General features: G+C 52.2%; 1 protein-coding gene across 12 annotated transcripts; it reads left to right on the top strand.

The window, feature by feature from the left end:
- The first annotated feature begins 134 nt into the window (after window positions 1–134).
- On the top strand, window positions 135–18,965 carry SRRM2 (serine/arginine repetitive matrix 2). 12 transcript variants are annotated; one of them, XM_007983010.3, is made up of 15 exons: window positions 135–385; window positions 3,890–4,162; window positions 5,034–5,141; window positions 5,339–5,503; window positions 6,025–6,102; window positions 6,532–6,594; window positions 6,687–6,719; window positions 6,903–6,953; window positions 7,120–7,212; window positions 7,856–8,054; window positions 9,123–15,823; window positions 16,555–16,842; window positions 17,909–18,022; window positions 18,156–18,266; window positions 18,413–18,965. In XM_007983010.3, exons 2-15 carry the CDS (start codon window positions 3,921–3,923, stop codon window positions 18,420–18,422), a joined length of 8,256 nt encoding a protein of 2,751 aa, XP_007981201.3. In that variant the 5' UTR covers window positions 135–385; window positions 3,890–3,920; the 3' UTR covers window positions 18,423–18,965. The 12 variants fall into 12 exon arrangements, with proteins under 12 accessions (XP_007981201.3, XP_007981184.3, XP_072871171.1 ...); XM_007982993.3 differs by having other exon boundaries at window positions 18,153–18,266; XM_073015070.1 differs by lacking the exons at window positions 17,909–18,022; window positions 18,156–18,266; window positions 18,413–18,965 and adding an exon at window positions 17,182–17,858 and having other exon boundaries at window positions 6,535–6,594.
- The last annotated feature ends 417 nt before the right edge of the window (window positions 18,966–19,382 follow it).

The following is a 19,382-nucleotide window of genomic DNA, read 5'->3' as shown; positions in this document are numbered from 1 at the left end:
TGCACTGGCCAACGGGACGCTTAGTCTTTTGGCAACAGGGTGAAACCTGCCTTGTGCCTGAAGAAACGATACTTCCCGTTGTGGTTTCGGCGCCTGCGCAAAAGGCTGCGGGACGCACTCCAGTTCCCAACAGGACCCGCGACGCGCGTTTGCGTGCTGACGCACGGAGTTAGTCGTGCTGACGTGCAACGCGGCCCAGGCGGGGTGCGAGTGGCGCAGTCGGAGCCCGCTGCGGCCCTTGAGGAAGCCAGGAGGCGTCGGCGTCGGTTGAGGCGGGCGGACCGGCGAGGCGAGGCGGCGGCCTCAGGCCCCGAGGGACTCGGGAGCTCGCGCAGCGGCGGCGGCAAGACCTCTCCCCCTCAGAGGCGGCGGGCGGAGGCGGCGGGTGAGAGGGTGAGGGAGCCAGCGAGCCGGGTGGGGGAGGGGCGGCGGCCTCGGCGCGAGGCCAAAGCGCGCGGAGAACGGCCTAGGCCGCCGAGCTCTTCTGCGCGCACGCGCGCTCGCCGCCCTTCGCTGGCGCGGACACCTTCGCCTCCCTTCCCCCTTCCCGCCGTTCCTGTCGCGCGCGGCCTTCGACCCGCCCGTCCCTCCCCCATGACAACGGCGCTCGCAGTCGCCTATACTGGGGTTCGCGAGCGCCCTTGGCGAGGGGGGAGCGCGCCGCCTCGGCTTCACTCCTCCCCACCACACGTGCGGCCGAGGTGGCCTTCCCGCAGCTGCCGCTTTCGGCCCTTAAGTGGCGGGGAAGGGGCGGCGGCGGGGGAAGTGCTCCCGGACCCTTGCCCCAGGCTCCCGATCTCTTGTTCTCGGGCTTCTCTTCAGCGTTGGGCTGCCCGTGCCAGGGGCCTCCCAGACTGCGGGACGCCGCGGAGCCCCCTCCCCCATTCCGCAAGGCCGAAAATAGGCCCCCGGCGCTGCGGGGAGGGCCTTGAACTCCGTGGGCCCGGTTTAAATGGTTTGAACTGTGCTATCAAGCCATTGAGTTGTTAGTGGCGGGGAGAAACCCCAGATCTTAAAAATTGTGAAGAAAGTGAAGGCATTCAGTTTACATTTGTAAGGTAGACTGTTCCTTTTTTCTTACACTTTTTTAACGTTTCCCGAGAATTCGTGTTAAAACTAAGGAGGCTTTTGGAGACCTTCGTTGGGAAGAAAACGCCAGACTCGTATATAAGTTTTCTGGTTGGTTTCAGGCGTTATTTGGCACACAGCTCTTCTGAAGCTTGGTTTCCACTCGGCTTCAGTTAGGACGAATCTGGATCAAAATTTCAGAATGTTTTGTTGCCTTTCATCCTAAGTGCGTGGGCTTAGGGCTCTTCTAAAGCTACTATTTTAGCTTTCTGGGTTCTTTGTGTCCACTCAGCCGCGCTGGAGCGCCCCGGTGCTGAGCTGGCTGTGCTTCCTGAGGTCCATTTTCTTGGACAACCCTTGTCTCTTTTGGTACCGTTTCCTTTTTTTGCATATTTTAATGTTGAATTTAAGGATATCTTTCTACTTCTTTGTTAGCTTGGCACTCTGATAGTTTCCCAACAGAAAAGGGTCTTTTTGTCTTCCTTTGTACTTTTTATTTTCTGCTTTTACCTTGGGTAACTTTTGCATATCCGCTGTCTGTGGCCCCCGTTTTAAGAGTTTTATAAAATCGTTTGATTTGGTGATTTGTGTGTGGTGTCGATGTTCCTACTTTCCGTGTCTTAGCACCCCCTTAGATACTGTGGGGTCGTCGTCTTTTTTTGTGAGGTAGGGGTGGCTCATTCCCTAAAAGTTCTCTGAAACATTGTGACCTAATATCCTTTGCTTAGCACCTACTGGTTTTCCTCCTCCTCCTTTTTTTTTTTTTTCTGAGTCGGAGTCTAGCTCTGTTGCCAGTCTGGAGTGCAGTGGCGCGATCTCAGCTCACTGCAACCTTCCGCCTCCTGGGTTCAAGCGATTCTTCTGCCTCAGCCTACGGAGTGGCTGGGATTACAGGCACGCGCCGCCCCCCAGCTAATTTTTGTATTTTTAATAGAGACTGAGTTTCACCATGTTGGCCAGGCTGGTGTCAATCTCCTGACCTGGTAATCTGCCCACCTCGGCCTCCCAAAGTGCTGGCATTACAGGCGTGAACCACCTTACCCGACCTGGGTTTCCCTTCGGTTTTCCCTTTTTAGGGAGTGGGAGGATTTTTGTGTGAGGTGGTATGGAAGTGTGAGTGAATGGTTGAGCTGAGGAATTAATCACAGGTCAAAGACATGCTGCAAGGGAAGCAGAAATTTGGTGGGGTAGGGAGAGGCAAAGAAGGACCTAGTTTTAAACTGTGGGGAGGATTGGAACTAGAAGATGAAAATGAGGATTGGGGTGTAGAGAAATTGATTTTTTGAGTCATAATGTTTTTCATTTTTTCCTGGATTTCTACTTGCCTTTTCCAGGTTTAGCTTCTTCTGTCACCTTCTACTTTCGATATTGGGTCTGCTACTGGGATTGGGTAGGGACCCATCCTTAGTCTAGGGTGAGGAGGTACGGGATAGCACCCTTCTATATACTCTGTGTGCGTGCATGCACTAGTATATTTTTCCAAACATTTGTATGATGCTTTTTCATTCTGGAATTTTCTAAATGCATCCTTCCCTTTTATCCAGTTCTTTTACGTCTTTCATTACTCTCTCCACTTTGCCTATTCCGTAGGGTTTTTTCTGAGTAGTTTTTCCTCATACGTGTATGTTCTAGGAAACTATCTTGGAGAGGATGAAGATGAGAAAGAGAATATGTGTAGCCAAGGAATCTCACTAGAAAAGCTGGGACTTGAGAATTTTTCAGAATCACATCGGGGTTGGGACTAGTTGAAAGGCTAGAACCTGGGACGAGGCATGGGGTTAACACAGGAAAGAAGGAAGCGGCAGGGCTGGGAGAAAAAAAACTAGGAAGTGCTATCCAGGGGATTGGTGGGGAAGGCCAACAGTTGGACGTTAATGAAAGTGGGGTGTAGAGAGGGTTTATAGATAGATTTAGAGCAAGGAATATGGAGAAGGTATGGGAACGGTTGGAACAGAGACTGATTTGATGTGTTTAAATAGAGCAGAGTTGAAAGCAGATAATATTTGACAGCTGGCAAGACTTGGAGGAACTGCAAATTGTGGTAAATCCTATTGAGAGGAAAGAAATTGGAGGAATAAAATATCAGGATGGTTGATAGGATCTTTAAATATTTGGAATCAAGGAAATGGCCCTTACCTGGGAGGTGAAGTATATGAAGATTATCCAAGGTTCATGTGTGTTTCTGATGTACGTGCTGACCTTTAGTTGGGGTGTGAGGCTGCACATTCTGAACCAACTAGTCTGCTGTTCAGATACCTAGGGGCTGTGTAGTTTATTTCGTATTCATATAGGGTGGTCTGAAATCCTTAGGTCAGTTTTTGGGAGAGTCTTTGGACATGGACTAGAGGCCCTTGGGTGCCACAGATCTGTGTCTGGTATTTGTTGTGCCCAGGAGGCCTTGGTTGGTTAGTAGAGGTTAGAAAGTAGAGTAGTTGGTAAGATGCCACTTGTGCATTTTGGGGCCAAAGGAGAATGAAAAGGGACAGTGTGGAGAGATTTTAGAGGAATAAGATCCTTGTTTGCCTAGGGTGGAAAAAGAAGAGAATCTAGGTGCAGGGAGGGATTATTTAGAATTCTGTGCAAGAGCATTGAGAGAAAGGTTGTAAGAACTGGGCTGTGATTTGGTAGAAAGGAAATTTGGAAGGACAAAGAAGTGGTTTCTTTGGGAGACCAGGAGGATGGTGGAGCATTATATAGTGAAGACTTAGTGTGAAGATAAATGTTGAAATAGGGATGAAGGAGAGCAGGGACTTGGGTGTGGGGTGGTAAGTGGTTAGTTTGGGGCCAGGGGCCTGACCCGTGTCTCCCCGCTCCCCCTCAGGAGCGGTGGTGCCCCCCCCGGGCACGGGGCCATGTACAACGGGATCGGGCTGCCGACGCCCCGGGGCAGCGGCACCAACGGCTACGTCCAGCGCAACCTGTCCCTGGTGCGGGGCCGCCGGGGTGAGCGGCCTGACTACAAGGGAGAGGAGGAACTGCGGCGCCTGGAGGCTGCCCTGGTGAAGCGGCCTAATCCTGACATCCTGGACCACGAGCGCAAGCGGCGCGTCGAGCTGCGATGCCTCGAGCTGGAGGAGATGATGGAAGAGCAGGGGTGAGGGAGAGCTGGGGGAGAGTCAAGCACTGAATGAGTGCAGAGCTGGGGGTGTTAGGTGGGATGTAGGGAGCTTAGGGTGGTTGAAAGAGGCCTGACAAGGAGTTGTGGTAGGGGAGGAGGCAAATGAGCTCTAGAGAATTGAAAACAGTTAAGGGACAGTGCAGAGTGGGAAATGAGAAGGCTGTGTGTCTGAGGCATAGATGGGAGCCTGAGGGATTAAATGGAGGCACATGGGAGAAGGGAGGGGCCGTTGAGGAACAAAAATGTGTTTCAAGGGAGAGATGGGAAAGCAGAGACCAGATAGAGGAGCTAGGTAAGCTGATAGGTGTTGTCATTGGTAGAAAAGAAGAAGAATGGATATAAGGATTGAGACCTTGGAAAGTAGCATGGGCAGGAAAAGAGGAATTAGAAGAACATTTGAAGAAGAGGGAATCATGGGCTGGGAAGGGAAATTTTGGAAAAGGAGCACATTAAGGCAGAAAACTCTTTTAGAGCAGTGGTTTTAAACTTCAGCAATGGTGACCCTTTTATACAGTATCCCTCACTTTGGAATCCCAGGAAATAAAAGGCACGTTCTTGTTGAAGTTGGGGAGGAGCACTTGAAACCCTGCTTGCTTAATTTTTTTCTTTTGGCCCCTGAAGTGTAGCATATTTAAAATCCACTGTTCTAGCGGGAGTAGTAAGTAGAAGGAAGAAAGATAATGGGAAAAGATTAGACTGAAGAGAAGGAACTTTTGGGTGACAGCGAGTGAAAACTTCTGTGTGTGCATGGAGAGGGAAGGGCCCCTTTTGGGAATGAGGGAAATGGAAACCTGGAACTGGGGAAAGTGTCCTGTCAAGCTTAACCCTGAAGGGATTTGTTCTTCAGGTACGAGGAACAGCAAATTCAGGAGAAAGTGGCGACCTTTCGACTCATGTTGCTGGAGAAGGATGTGAACCCTGGGGGCAAGGAGGAGACCCCGGGGCAGAGGCCAGCGTGAGTGTTGCACTCTCCCTCGATGACTCTGGACTCTACTCTGGCTGCTGGCTGCCGCTCCCGTCCTTTTCCTTACGTGGGACTTCCTGCTTTCGTCTGCCTTTCCCATGTCTTATTTGGCTCCTGCTTATACTTGTGTTCTGAATATGGCTCTGTCCTTTATATTTCCTTCAGACTTTTGCCCTTCTTTTCTCTAGGGTCACGGAGACTCACCAGTTGGCAGAATTGAATGAGAAGAAGAATGAAAGACTCCGTGCTGCCTTTGGCATCAGTGATTCTTACGTAGATGGAAGCTCTTTTGATCCTCAGCGTCGTGCCCGAGAAGCTAAACAACCAGCTCCTGAGCCTCCCAAACCTTACAGGTATACAAGGCTAGGAAACCACTGTCAGCTTCTTTTCTTGATTGTAAGATCCTTGCTCTGTTTTTTTCCTTTTGTGGACTGATTTCTTCCCAAACTCTTCAGATTTTGTTTTTCTGAAGTTGAAGTGTCCAAGAAAATTTGTCCAAGGGCTACCCACAGTGGGTTACGCCTGTAATTCCAGCATTTTGGGAAGCTCAGGCAGGAGATGACTTGAAGCCAGGAGTTTGAGACCAGCCTGGGCGATATAGTGAGACCCCATTTCTACAAAAAGAAAAAAAGCTGGGTGGTGGCACGTGTCTGTAGTCCAAACTACTTAGAGAGGTGGAGGCAGGAGGGTCTCTTGAGCCCATGAGTTGGAGGTTACAGTGTGAGCTATGATGCTGCCACTGCACCCCAGCTGAGGCAACAGGGCGAGACTATTTTTAAAATTTTTTAAAATATTTTTTTGAGACTGTCTTTTAAAGGAAAGAAAGGAACGTTTGTCCTAGTGCCCACCTCTACTGCTTTTCATCGTTCCCCAGCCTTGTTCGGGAGTCTAGCAGTTCTCGCTCACCAACCCCAAAGCAGAAGAAGAAGAAAAAGAAGAAAGATAGAGGACGGTAAGTTAGTTGGAAAGTTACTTTGCTAGCCAGAGGACCAGTCCTGTGGTGTACTCTCTCTCTGGAAGTGGACAGTTCTGGCTTCCACAAAGCAGGAGATACTTGTCAGGGAGGAGGGAGTTACCATTGAGGCCTCACCTTGAAGAAATATCTGAGTTTTGCAGTGGGGATGTGTTGAGTTTGCAGTGCTGCCAATTAAGATCAGCAGCAGCATTTTGGATTCTGGAATTTCATTTTTCATTTTGAGGTTTGTTGACTTAAGGAGTTACTTGTTGGAGAAGGAAGAAAGATGTCCTGGGCTTAGGTCTGGGGCATTAGTGCTATTAGGATGTTCAAGTGTTTTAGAAACCTTTTTAGGGGAGAGATTGTAAGTGGGAGGGCCAGGAAAGAAGCCAAGCAGAATGATCTTGCTTCTGAATCCATCTTTAGCAGGTCAGAGAGCAGCTCTCCTCGACGGGAGAGAAAGAAAAGCTCAAAGAAGAAGAAGCACAGGTACGAGGTGTGGGTACTTGAGTGATTGGAGAAGGCTTGCTGAATTCAGGCGGAGGTGTTTTTTATGTTTTTTCTTCTCTTTTTTCCGACAGGTCAGAATCTGAGTCCAAGAAGCGTAAGCATAGGTAAGAGCTCTTTAAGTCATTGGGGGCACAGTGGCATGTAGAGTGGTGATTTCTTTTTCTTGGAGTGAAGCTCAATACCTTGATCTTTCTCCTGTTAACATTACCTAACTCTTTCCATTTCACTTTTGGTTTTATTTCCTTTTTTTAAAAAGTTACTTTTAACAACCTTTCCTTATTTCTCAGGTCTCCCACTCCAAAGAGCAAACGTAAATCTAAGGACAAAAAGCGAAAGCGGTGAGTGAATTTGTGGGGAATTTGCTTAGAAAGTAAGTGAACGCCACCTTAGTGGGAAGGGGTTGAGTCAGTTATGTCCCTAACTGGTAAAAGGTTGAGGGGTAGGTGAGGAAAATCCAGGGCAGGTACAGCAGTACCCTGAGCTGTGGCGGTGGTCTTCCTTCAGGTCTCGAAGTACAACACCAGCCCCCAAGAGCCGCCGGGCCCACCGTTCAACTTCTGCTGACTCTGCTTCCTCCTCTGATACTTCCCGCAGTCGGTAAGGGGTAGTCCAGGAGGAAGGGAGGGAGAGGGAATGATGGGTTAATTAATTTAATATTTATTGAGCGCCCACGGTGTGCTAGGCGCTGCACAGACCATTCGGAAGACACGGTCCCTGCCCTCTAGGAGCTGACAGGCTAAAGCAACAGGATGGACAGACATATACATTTCCCCTTCTCTTTTTTTTTTTGTTTTTGTTTATTTGTTATTTTTTGTTTCGTTCTGATGTATATGGACTGCCAGAATAGGGGGGGTGGTGGTTTGTTCGTGGTGTCTGGGGGAGGAAGGAATCCTTACCCTGGCTTCCTTAATCGGGGAAGGCTTCCTGAAGGAGGTGGGCTCAGAGGTGAGTTGTGAATGAAGTGGGTAGGGAGTGGGCTGGGTGGATGGTTTGGGGATGTTTGGGGGAGGTGAGTGAAGGGGTAGAGGGAGAACACTCTTTGGGATTGTGTTGGGAAGAGAAGAACCAAAGTGGACTGTACTTGCATTTCAGTGAATGATTTGAGTTATGAGACTTAAGCAGGCTTTTTGGAAGAGGGTTGTGCAGTTAGAAAAGGTGGATGGGAGTTGGGGAGGGGGTTTCCTGTTCTCCCTTTGAGCTGATTTCCTTCCTCTCCCCCATCCTCAATTAACTCCTGCAGGTCTCGAAGTGCTGCAGCTAAAACTCATACAACTGCCTTGACTGGGCGAAGTCCTTCCCCTGCTTCAGGGCGACGAGGGGAGGGAGATGCACCTTTCAGTGAACCAGGTACTACCAACACACAACGGCCTAGTAGCCCGGAGCCTACTACAAAACAGCCTAGCAGCCCTTATGAAGACAAAGATAAAGACAAGAAGGAGGTATGTTCCTGAGTTGGTGATGTTCGTTGGATTGCAAGTGTGTAGATTTAGGATAAACTTGTGACATGAAAGGGAGAGGTGGTAACTTACTAAAATAAATTCAGTTATTTTTTTCTGCATTGATCTCCTAGTTTTCTTACTGTATCTGCAGAACTTTTAGTATTGTTACTAGACTGAATTGTGAACCCTTTTAGAATCAAATCTCACTGGATATTAATAGGTTTTATACTGTATCTTGTTTATACACAGAACTGGAACAAAAGTTGTATTTTATCTGTGTACGCCGTGTAATGCCTCTAGTTTCCTTTTTTTTTTTTTTTTTTCCATTAAATGTTGGTCGTGTCTCACTAAAACTGTTTAATCCATTGGGTTGCTACCAGTAGTTTGAATGAAACACTGGAATGGTCTTCAGTAGTTTTCTTTTCTAATTTTAAGCGTTAATCATTTCCTCTTGCTTTAGTGATTACAGTGTAAATTCTTGGCCTCTGTCATCAATTTTCCATGTCATCCAGGGTTACCTTTCCAAATTACCAGTTGGTTGACCTCAGAAACTTAACTGCTTCCTTATTGCTTTTGAATTACATTTAAGACTTTTAATAATTTGGTCTTTTTCTCATTTCCTATACTCTTCCCATCCTGGTCTGCTTTTTTACTCTTCAAACAAATCATGTTCTCACATCTTTATTCATGTTGTTTCTTTTCCTTTAATAGAGTTATTCTTCAAAGGTGAAGTTGCCATTCGCTTTAGGAAACTGCTTATTTTTCCATTTAAAGATAGTTTTTTCCGCTTTGATAACGTTTTGTAGTGGTATTTGTTGTTAAATGTAGTAGTGCGTTAGTTATTTGCATTTTGTGTTTCTTTCACTTTTAAGATTCTCAGACTATCCATATCTTCATATGTTTTCCCCACTGTTCTTTATATGATTCCTTGTTATTAAATGAAAGTGATTGCTTGTGGTCAGGGGATGTGTAAAAGAAAAGTTATTGGAAAGGGTGTTGGGATCTTACGAGTGATGTGAAGTCTTGGCGTTTATGAATCCCTATCCCTACTCTCTCTTTCACTCTTAGAAATCTGCAGCTCGACCTAGCCCCTCTCCGGAAAGGAGCAGCACAGGCCCAGAACCACCTGCTCCCACTCCGCTCCTTGCTGAGCGACATGGCGGCTCCCCACAACCCCTTGCAACAACCCCCTTAAGCCAGGAGCCAGTGAACCCCCCATCTGAGGCCTCTCCCACTCGGGGCCGTTCACCACCTAAGTCTCCTGAGAAACTTCCCCAGTCTTCTTCCTCAGAGAGCAGCCCACCATCCCCTCAACCTACCAAAGTTTCTCGGCATGCCAGCTCTTCCCCAGAAAGTCCTAAACCTGCTCCAGCTCCGGGGTCCCACCGAGAGATTTCTTCTTCTCCCACATCCAAGAATCGCTCACATGGCCGAGCAAAACGGGATAAATCACATTCTCATACCCCTTCCCGTAGGACGGGGAGGTCCCGTAGCCCTGCCACTGCTAAGAGAGGGCGATCTCGGTCTCGAACCCCTACAAAGAGAGGTCATTCTCGATCCCGATCTCCCCAGTGGCGTAGGTCCAGGTCTGCACAGAGGTGGGGAAGATCTAGAAGCCCCCAGCGACGTGGCCGCTCTAGGTCTCCTCAGCGACCAGGCTGGTCTAGGAGCAGAAATACCCAGAGAAGAGGCAGGTCTAGGTCAGCAAGGCGAGGGAGGTCCCACTCTAGATCCCCAGCCACTCGGGGCAGATCTCGTTCTAGAACACCAGCCCGGCGGGGCAGGTCACGCTCTAGAACACCTGCCAGGCGGAGATCACGATCCAGAACACCCACCAGACGTAGGTCTCGGTCTAGAACACCAGCCCGGAGGGGCAGGTCTCGGTCTAGAACACCTGCTAGGCGCAGATCTAGGACCCGATCGCCAGTACGACGGAGGTCTCGTAGTAGATCACCAGCCAGGAGAAGTGGCAGGTCACGCTCTAGAACCCCAGCTAGACGTGGCCGCTCACGCTCCAGAACCCCAGCCAGACGTGGCCGCTCACGCTCTAGAACCCCAGCTAGACGCAGTGGTCGCTCACGCTCCAGAACACCAGCCAGGAGAGGGAGGTCTCGATCTAGGACACCAAGACGAGGAAGATCCCGCAGTAGAAGCTTAGTTAGACGTGGAAGATCTCACTCTAGATCACCTCAAAGAAGAGGCAGGTCTGGCTCATCTTCAGACCGGAAGAACAAATCCAGAACATCTCAGAGAAGAAGCAGGTCCAATTCAAGCCCAGAAATGAAGAAATCACGCATTTCTTCAAGGCGAAGCAGATCTCTGTCTTCACCACGGTCCAAAGCAAAATCTCACTTGTCTTTGAGGCGCAGTCTTTCAGGGTCTTCCCCATGCCCTAAACAAAAGTCACAGACACCACCCAGGCGCAGTCGCTCTGGATCCTCCCAACCTAAAGCTAAATCTAGAACACCACCTAGACGCAGTCGCTCCAGTTCTTCTCCGCCACCTAAACAGAAATCTAAAACACCATCAAGACAAAGTCATTCCAGTTCGTCTCCTCATTCTAAAGTGAAATCTGGAACACCACCAAGGCAAGGGTCCATAACAAGTCCCCAGGCCAATGAGCAATCTGTAACGCCACAAAGACGGAGCTGTTTTGAATCATCACCTGACCCTGAGTTGAAATCTAGGACCCCTTCGAGACATAGTTGCTCAGGGTCCTCTCCTCCTAGAGTGAAATCTAGCACACCTCCCAGACAGAGCCCATCTAGGTCATCATCTCCACAACCCAAAGTGAAGGCGGTAATATCACCAAGGCAAAGAAGCCATTCTGGCTCCTCTTCTCCAAGTCCTAGTAGGGTGACATCAAGAACAACTCCACGGCGAAGCAGATCAGTATCTCCCTGCTCCAATGTGGAATCCAGATTGTTGCCAAGATACAGTCATTCTAGGTCCTCCTCACCAGATACCAAAGTGAAACCTGAAACACCGCCAAGACAAAGTCACTCAGGGTCTATTTCACCACACCCCAAAGTGAAGGCCCAGACTCCACCAGGGCCAAGTCTTTCTGGATCAAAGTCGCCATGTCCCCAAGAGAAGTCTAAAGACTCACTAGTTCAGAGTTGCCCTGGATCCTTCTCTCTGTGTGCAGGAGTAAAATCTAGCACACCACCAGGTGAGAGCTATTTTGGACTCTCATCTCTGCAACTGAAAGGACAATCTCAAACTTCACCAGACCACAGATCTGATACTTCAAGTCCAGAAGTGAGACAGAGTCACTCAGAATCACCATCTCTGCAGAGCAAATCTCAAACATCACCTAAGGGAGGTCAGTCCAGGTCTTCATCTCCAATCACTGAGCTGGCATCCAGATCTCCAATAAGACAAGATAGAGGTGAGTTGTCAGCGAGTCCTACATTGAAATCCGGAATGTCTCCTGAACTGAACAGGTTCCAGTCTGACTCTTCTTCACATCCTACAGTGGACTCGAATTCTCTCTTGGGGCAGAGTAGATTGGAGACTTCTGAATCAAAAGAGAAAATGGCCTTACTCCCTCAGGAGGATGCTACTGCATCACCTCCTAGACAAAGAGACAGATTTAGTCCCTTTCCAGTACAGGATAGACCTGAGTCTTCACTAGTGTTCAAAGACGCACCTAGAACCCCGTCAAGGGACAGAAGTGGTGCTGGGTCATCTCCAGAAACAAAAGAGCAAAATAGTGCATTGCCTACATCAAGCCAAGATGAAGAGTTAATGGAGGTAGTAGAGAAGTCTGAAGAACCCGCAAGCCAAGTCCTGTCTCATTTGTCTTCAGAACTTAAAGAAATGTCTGCAAGTAACTTTGAATCATCTCCTGAAATAGAAGAAAGGCCTGCTGTGTCTTTGACTCTTGATCAGAGCCAGTCACAGGCTTCTTTGGAAGCAGTAGAAATTCCTGCAATGGCCTCATCTTGGGGTGGGCCACATTTTTCTCCAGAACATAAAGAACTGTCTAACTCCCCACTCAGGGAGAACAGCTTTGAATCATCTTTAGAATTTAGAAACTCAGGCCCACTTGGTACAGAAATGAATACTGGATTTTCTTCTGAGGTTAAAGAAGATTTGAATGGACCTTTTCTTAATCAGCTGGAAACAGATCCATCTCTAGACATGAAAGAACAATCGACAAGATCCTCTAGACGCAGCAGTTCTGAGTTATCCCCAGATGCAGTGGAAAAGGCAGGGATGTCTTCAAATCAGAGCGTCTCTTCACCTGTGCTTGATGCTGTACCGAGAACACCCTCGAGAGAAAGAAGTAGTTCTGCATCTTCTCCTGAAATGAAAGATGGTTTACCCAGAACTCCATCAAGGAGAAGCAGGTCTGGGTCTTCTCCAGGACTTAGAGATGGGTCTGGGACTCCCTCGAGGCACAGCCTGTCTGGGTCCTCTCCTGGAATGAAAGATATACCTAGAACACCATCGAGAGGGAGAAGCGAATGTGATTCTTCGCCAGAACCGAAAGCTTTGCCTCAGACTCCTAGGCCAAGGAGTCGTTCTCCATCATCCCCAGAGCTCAACAACAAGTGTCTTACCCCCCAGAGAGAAAGAAGTGGGTCAGAATCATCAGTTGATCAGAAAACTGTGGCTCGGACTCCCTTGGGGCAGAGAAGTCGTTCGGGATCCTCTCAAGAACTTGATGTGAAACCCAGTGCATCCCCTCAGGAAAGAAGTGAGTCAGACTCTTCTCCAGATTCTAAAGCCAAGACTCGAACCCCACTTCGGCAGAGGAGTCGCTCTGGATCATCTCCAGAGGTTGACAGTAAATCTCGACCTTCTCCTCGGCGCAGTAGGTCTGGTTCCTCCCCTGAAGTGAAAGATAAGCCAAGAGCAGCACCGAGGGCACAGAGTGGTTCTGATTCCTCTCCTGAACCTAAAGCTCCAGCCCCTCGGGCCCTTCCCAGACGAAGCAGATCAGGTTCATCAAGCAAAGGTAGAGGCCCTTCTCCTGAAGGAAGCAGCAGTACCGAGTCCTCTCCCGAACATCTGCCCAAATCCAGAACTGCTCGCAGAGGTTCCAGGTCATCACCAGAGCCCAAGACCAAGTCTCGTACACCACCTCGACGTCGCAGCTCTCGATCATCTCCTGAGCTAACGAGGAAGGCCAGACTCTCCCGTAGAAGCCGTTCTGCCTCATCCTCACCAGAAACTCGCTCTAGAACTCCCCCAAGGCGCCGGAGAAGTCCTTCAGTGTCTTCCCCGGAGCCAGTCGAAAAGTCGAGGTCTTCACGCCGACGGCGCTCAGCTTCATCTCCACGCACTAAGACAACCTCAAGGAGAGGCCGCTCTCCTTCACCAAAGCCTCGTGGACTGCAGAGGTCCCGTTCCCGCTCAAGGAGAGAGAAAACCAGAACAACCCGACGTCGAGATAGGTCTGGATCTTCTCAGTCAACCTCTCGGCGAAGACAGCGGAGCCGGTCAAGGTCACGGGTTACTCGGCGACGGAGGGGAGGCTCTGGTTATCACTCAAGGTCCCCTGCCCGGCAGGAAAGTTCCCGGACCTCCTCTCGACGCCGAAGAGGCCGCTCTCGGACACCCCCAACCAGTCGGAAGCGTTCTCGCTCACGGACATCACCAGCCCCGTGGAAACGCTCTAGATCTCGAGCCTCTCCAGCCACTCACCGGCGATCCAGGTCCAGAACCCCCCTGATAAGCCGACGTAGGTCCAGGTCTCGAACTTCACCAGTCAGCCGGAGACGGTCAAGGTCCAGGACTTCAGTGACTCGACGAAGATCCCGGTCAAGAGCATCCCCAGTGAGCAGAAGGCGATCCAGATCCAGAACACCACCAGTAACCCGTCGTCGTTCAAGGTCCAGAACACCAACAGCACGCCGGCGCTCCCGTTCTAGAACTCCACCAGTGACACGCAGAAGGTCCAGATCTAGGACTCCACCAGTAACCAGGAGGCGATCTCGAAGCAGAACTTCACCTATCACTCGCAGAAGATCAAGATCCAGAACATCGCCGGTCACCCGAAGGAGGTCTCGATCTCGCACATCTCCCGTAACTCGAAGAAGGTCCCGCTCTCGAACCTCACCAGTGACACGCCGCCGTTCTAGGTCCCGGACACCTCCAGCTATTCGGCGCCGCTCTAGGTCTCGAACGCCACTGTTGCCACGCAAACGTTCTCGAAGTCGCTCACCACTTGCTATCCGCCGCCGCTCCAGATCCCGTACTCCACGAACAGCTCGGGGTAAACGGTCCTTAACAAGATCTCCTCCAGCCATCCGCAGGCGTTCAGCATCTGGAAGTAGTTCTGATCGTTCACGATCTGCTACTCCTCCAGCAACAAGAAATCATTCTGGTTCGCGGACACCTCCAGTAGCACTCAACAGCTCCAGAATGAGCTGCTTTAGTCGTCCTAGCATGTCCCCAACACCTCTTGACCGCTGCAGATCACCTGGAATGCTTGAACCCCTTGGCAGCTCTAGAACACCCATGTCTGTCCTGCAGCAAGCCGGTGGCTCCATGATGGATGGTCCAGGTCCCCGAATACCTGACCACCAGAGAACATCTGTGCCAGAAAATCATGCTCAGTCCAGGATTGCACTTGCCCTGACCGCTATCAGTCTTGGCACTGCTCGGCCTCCTCCGTCCATGTCTGCTGCTGGCCTTGCTGCAAGAATGTCCCAGGTTCCAGCCCCGGTGCCTCTCATGAGTCTCAGAACCGCCCCAGCAGCCAACCTTGCCAGCAGGATTCCTGCAGCCTCTGCGGCAGCCATGAACCTAGCCAGCGCCAGGACACCTGCCATCCCAACAGCAGTGAACCTGGCTGACACTCGAACGCCAGCTGCAGCAGCGGCCATGAACTTGGCAAGCCCCAGAACAGCGGTGGCACCTTCGGCTGTGAACCTGGCTGACCCTCGCACTCCCACAGCCCCAGCTGTGAACCTAGCAGGGGCCAGAACCCCAGCTGCCTTGGCAGCTCTGAGTCTCACAGGCTCTGGCACCCCACCAACTGCTGCAAACTATCCCTCCAGCTCCAGAACACCACAGGCTCCAGCCTCTGCAAACCTGGTGGGTCCTCGGTCTGCACATGCCACAGCTCCTGTGAATATTGCTGGCTCCAGAACCGCTGCAGCCTTGGCCCCCGCGAGCCTCACCAGTGCTAGGATGGCTCCAACATTGTCTGGTGCAAACCTCACCAGCCCCAGGGTGCCCCTCTCTGCCTACGAGCGTGTCAGTGGCAGAACCTCACCACCGCTCCTTGACCGAGCCAGGTCCAGAACACCACCGTCTGCCCCAAGCCAGTCTAGAATGACCTCTGAACGGGCTCCCTCCCCTTCCTCTAGAATGGGCCAGGCTCCTTCACAGTCTCTTCTCCCTCCAGCACAGGATCAGCCGAGGTCTCCTGTGCCTTCTGCTTTTTCAGACCAGTCCCGTTCTTTGATTGCCCAGACCACCCCCGTAGCAGGGTCTCAGTCCCTTTCCTCTGGGGCAGTGGCAACGACCACGTCCTCTGTTGGTGACCACAATGGCATGCTCTCTGTCCCTGCCCCCGGGGTGCCCCACTCTGATGTGGGGGAGCCACCTGCCTCTACTGGGGCCCAGCAGCCTTCTGCATTAGCCGCCCTGCAGCCAGCAAAGGAGCGGCGGAGTTCCTCCTCCTCCTCCTCGTCCTCTAGCTCTTCTTCCTCCTCGTCATCGTCGTCGTCGTCGTCTTCCTCCTCTGGCTCCAGTTCTAGTGACTCGGAGGGCTCTAGCCTTCCTGTGCAACCTGAGGTGGCACTAAAGAGGTGAGGGAGCTTGACTTTAGCATCCTTCAGTGGGGAGGTATTGGGGATGGGTTGGGAGTGGGGAGGGAGAAACCGTGTCACAGGTGCTTGACTCTTGGAGGAGGTATGGGGACCTTGACCCTCAGGCTGGGGGTAGAAGAGAATGCTGGGGCGGGGGCGGAGGGAGGAGGAGTGGGACAGATAAAAGTCTCCGAAGGTTCATTCTCTAGAGGATAATGATAAGTTTTCCGTCTCTACAGAGGACAGAACTAGAGGAAATGGACTTAATTTTACAGCAGGAGGGATGGCAGTTAGACCTCAAGAGGAACTCCCTGGGCTGGAAGGATCTTCAGAGGTCATCCCATCCCTCTCCCTGCCTCCAGGCAGGACGGCCCCTTCCCCAGCCAACCTGCACTCACAGGGGCCTCCCCAAGCTGCGGCTCTCCGAGGAAGGAGACTACCCAGCTTCAGCTTCCACACCTGAGCCCAGAGGCCTTATTCCTCCATCAGGGACATTCTTGAGGTTTAATCTTGATCCCTTATGCTGCGGGCCCCAGCCTGTTGCTTCTGTTAGCAGAGGTTGGGTCAGCTCGCACCACTGCTCTCCAGAGAATTGCTGGCTTACAGGGCTAGGAGAGCTCCCAGCGCCTTTCTCAGGCACCCCTCCCCCCACTGCCGTTCCTCCAGGCCAAGGAAGGTAGGGTTGGGGCTGGGGCAGCTTGTCTCCTTGTGACACTCCTCTCCTCCCACAGGGTCCCCAGCCCCACCCCAGCCCCAAAGGAGGCTGTTCGAGAGGGACGTCCTCCGGAGCCAACCCCAGCCAAACGGAAGAGGCGCTCTAGCAGTTCCAGTTCCAGCTCCTCCTCTTCATCTTCCTCCTCCTCCTCCTCCTCCTCCTCTTCTTCTTCCTCTTCCTCTTCTTCCTCTTCCTCCTCCTCTTCCTCCTCCTCCTCCTCTTCCTCGCCTTCCCCTGCTAAGCCTGGCCCTCAGGCCTTGCCCAAACCTGCAAGCCCCAAGAAGCCACCCCCTGGCGAGCGGAGGTGAGTGCTGCCTTGCCTGAGATGGAAGGAGGGTGGGGGAGTGACTTATCCAGAGACAGGGCCCTGGGGTGTGAGCTCCCGGCTGGGTGTCTCACGTGACCTTGGGCATCTGGTTGTGGGGGGAGAGGCGCTTGTTCTCTCCCCCGCTCGTTGCACCTTGTTCTGGCGAAGGGCTGCGCCATCCACAGGGGCGCTCAGGCCAGGACTGGGGGGTCCTTGGTTTCTTCCTCTCCCTCCCTCAACACATAGCCTGGTCCCAGGGTTCTAGCTTTGTCTCCCTGTTGCTACTGCCAGGGCTCTGGTCTGGCCACCATCTTCTTCTCCCGACTCTGTCCACAGCCTCCTCCCTGTCTCCCCGCCTCCACGCCATTCTCTTCCACATGTAGCCAGAGGGACCTTTCTAAAACGCACATCTGGCTACTTCCCTCCACTCCACAAATCCTTCGGGACGCCCTGTGGCCTGCAGGACAAAGCCCCACCTCTGCGGGAGTGGCGTGTGAGGCTCTTCACCAACGGGCCTTGCCCGCCCTGTGTTCTCCTCCTGCCCGCCCCCACACATGCCCTGTGCTCCAGCCACACCCAGCGCCTTGCAGTTTAAGGAGAGCCCATGCCTTTGGACATGCTGTTCCTTCTGCCTGGAATTTCCTTGTCCGCCTGGTGAACTCCTCGTTCTGCAAGACTCCGCTCAAACAGCACCTTCGAGAAGACTGCCCTGCCCCTTCCCTGCCCTGCCCCATGTCCCCCTCCTTGGGTCCCCAGAGCCACGCACATCCAGCCCTGCTTCCCACACACGGGGCCGTGCGTGCCTTCCTTCCTTCACCACTGAGCTCCTTCAAGGGCAGGGACTGTCTTTTATCTTTGCATCCCCCGCTGCACCCTGTGCCTGCCCACTGGGCACTCGGTGGATGGTGTGCGGGCGGATGGGTGAGTGAGCGGACAAAGGTGGGTCTGAGGCTGGCCCTGTGTGGTGTGAGGTTTGGTGGTCAGGACCTGGGTGGGTGGTCCTGAGTGCTGGCCGCTGTGCTTGAAAGGGCGTGGTGCTATTGGATCCTACTGTGTTCCCCAGGTCCCGCAGTCCCCGGAAGCCAATAGATTCCCTTAGGGACTCTCGGTCCCTCAGCTACTCGCCTGTGGAGCGTCGCCGTCCCTCGCCCCAGCCCTCGCCACGGGACCAGCAGAGGTAAGGCCAACTGCAGGTGTCAGCACCCAGCCCTGTCTGGCTGCCACTACTTTCTACCAAGAAAACTTTGTGGATCTGTGGTGCCTGAGGTGGTGCCACTCTGTGGCCTGATGTCTGTCCTGTGTTGCAGCAGCAGCAGTGAGCGGGGTTCCCGGAGAGGCCAGCGTGGGGACAGCCGATCCCCCAGCCACAAGCGCAGGAGGGAGACACCTAGCCCTCGGCCCATGAGACACCGCTCCTCCAGGTGCGCATCCTCCTGGAAGGCTGAGGCCGCCTTCTGGGAGCCAGTTGTGGTGGTGGTGGGTGGCAGCCCCATTTTGGGAGTGGCCCAGAAGCTGGCCTTGAGGACTAGGGTCAGAACTCCCTGTTGACCTGTATCTTCTGTTGCAGGTCTCCATAAATTGTGTTTGGGGGATTCCACCACACCCCATGCTCTGGAGCCACAGGGAGTGTCCCTTCTTCCCCAGCAGAGCCGTGGGAGGGTCCTTGTCTGCTCTCCTTTGAACCTTAGCAGCCCTTGGATGAAGGGCTCCCTTTCCCTCCCTTTTTTTTTCTTTGTTCCTGTGAAATGTTAATCTCCGTGAGTTCTTCCTGGTTCACGTGTTCTGGGGGGTTTGGGGTGGGAGGGAATGCAGATGGGAGTTGGGGGAGGGGAGGATACAGTTCAGGACACCCCAGCCTGGAGTCAGGGCCAGGGAGGCATGGCCCCAGTTGTATCCAAAAGTTCCCAGGGGTGACTGTGATGGTGGTTGGGACTGGAGGTTATGTAAGGTGTTCTTGGAAGGAAGGGGCAGGAGTTGGAATTAGTTGGTCCCTACTGCCCCCCATGAGGTTGTGTACCCCTCCCCCCAACTTTTCACGTTTCTTAAAGGCATTTTGGTTTTTTAAAATCTGTACAGCAAGAGCAACTTTTTCTGTCAAATAAAAATGAGAAATGCAGGAACTGGGTCTGTAGACCGTTTATTAAAGGTGTGGTAAGGGGGCAGCCACCTCCCTCCCTGATTGCAGCCCCCAGTGTGGGTGGACCTGTGTGGGTCCGCTTTGGGGTTCCCTCATTGAATGTGCTGTCAAACCAGGACACAGGCTCCAGCTTGTATTTCTGCTCTTGCCCATTGTCCCCAGGACAAGAGGCCCCTGGGAGTGGACATGGCAGAGTGTGGAGGTGGGGGGCACTTAGAAGGAAAAAGGCCTAAAACTAGAATCTGTTGTCCCTGAGGCTTCCTGTGGTCTTTGTGTCCCTCCCAGTCCTCCCCTTCCCCTGGAGTGGTTGGTGTAGCTGGCTAACTGCTAACAATGGCTTGGGTCTCAAGGCAACCCAGGTACCCATGGTGTCTTTAAGCAGCAGGCTGGGCCAAGTTCT

Source organism: Chlorocebus sabaeus, chromosome 5 (genome assembly GCF_047675955.1).
Source record: "Chlorocebus sabaeus isolate Y175 chromosome 5, mChlSab1.0.hap1, whole genome shotgun sequence".
Taxonomy (NCBI): Eukaryota; Metazoa; Chordata; class Mammalia; order Primates; family Cercopithecidae; genus Chlorocebus; species Chlorocebus sabaeus.
The sequence above is the reverse complement of the archived record's forward strand: the minus strand, read 5'-3'. Positions and strand labels throughout refer to the sequence as shown.

Bases quoted from the DNA above. Each gene is read 5' to 3' on its own strand.
- SRRM2 (XM_073015068.1), top strand. From the start codon at position 3,921: ATGTACAACGGGATCGGGCTGCCGACGCCCCGGGGCAGCGGCACCAAC. The intron at 6,720-6,902 runs GTAAGAGCTCTT...CTTATTTCTCAG, and splicing joins TCCAAGAAGCGTAAGCATAG to GTCTCCCACTCCAAAGAGCA. The intron at 16,843-17,181 runs GTGAGTGCTGCC...CTCTGTCCACAG, and splicing joins CCACCCCCTGGCGAGCGGAG to CCTCCTCCCTGTCTCCCCGC.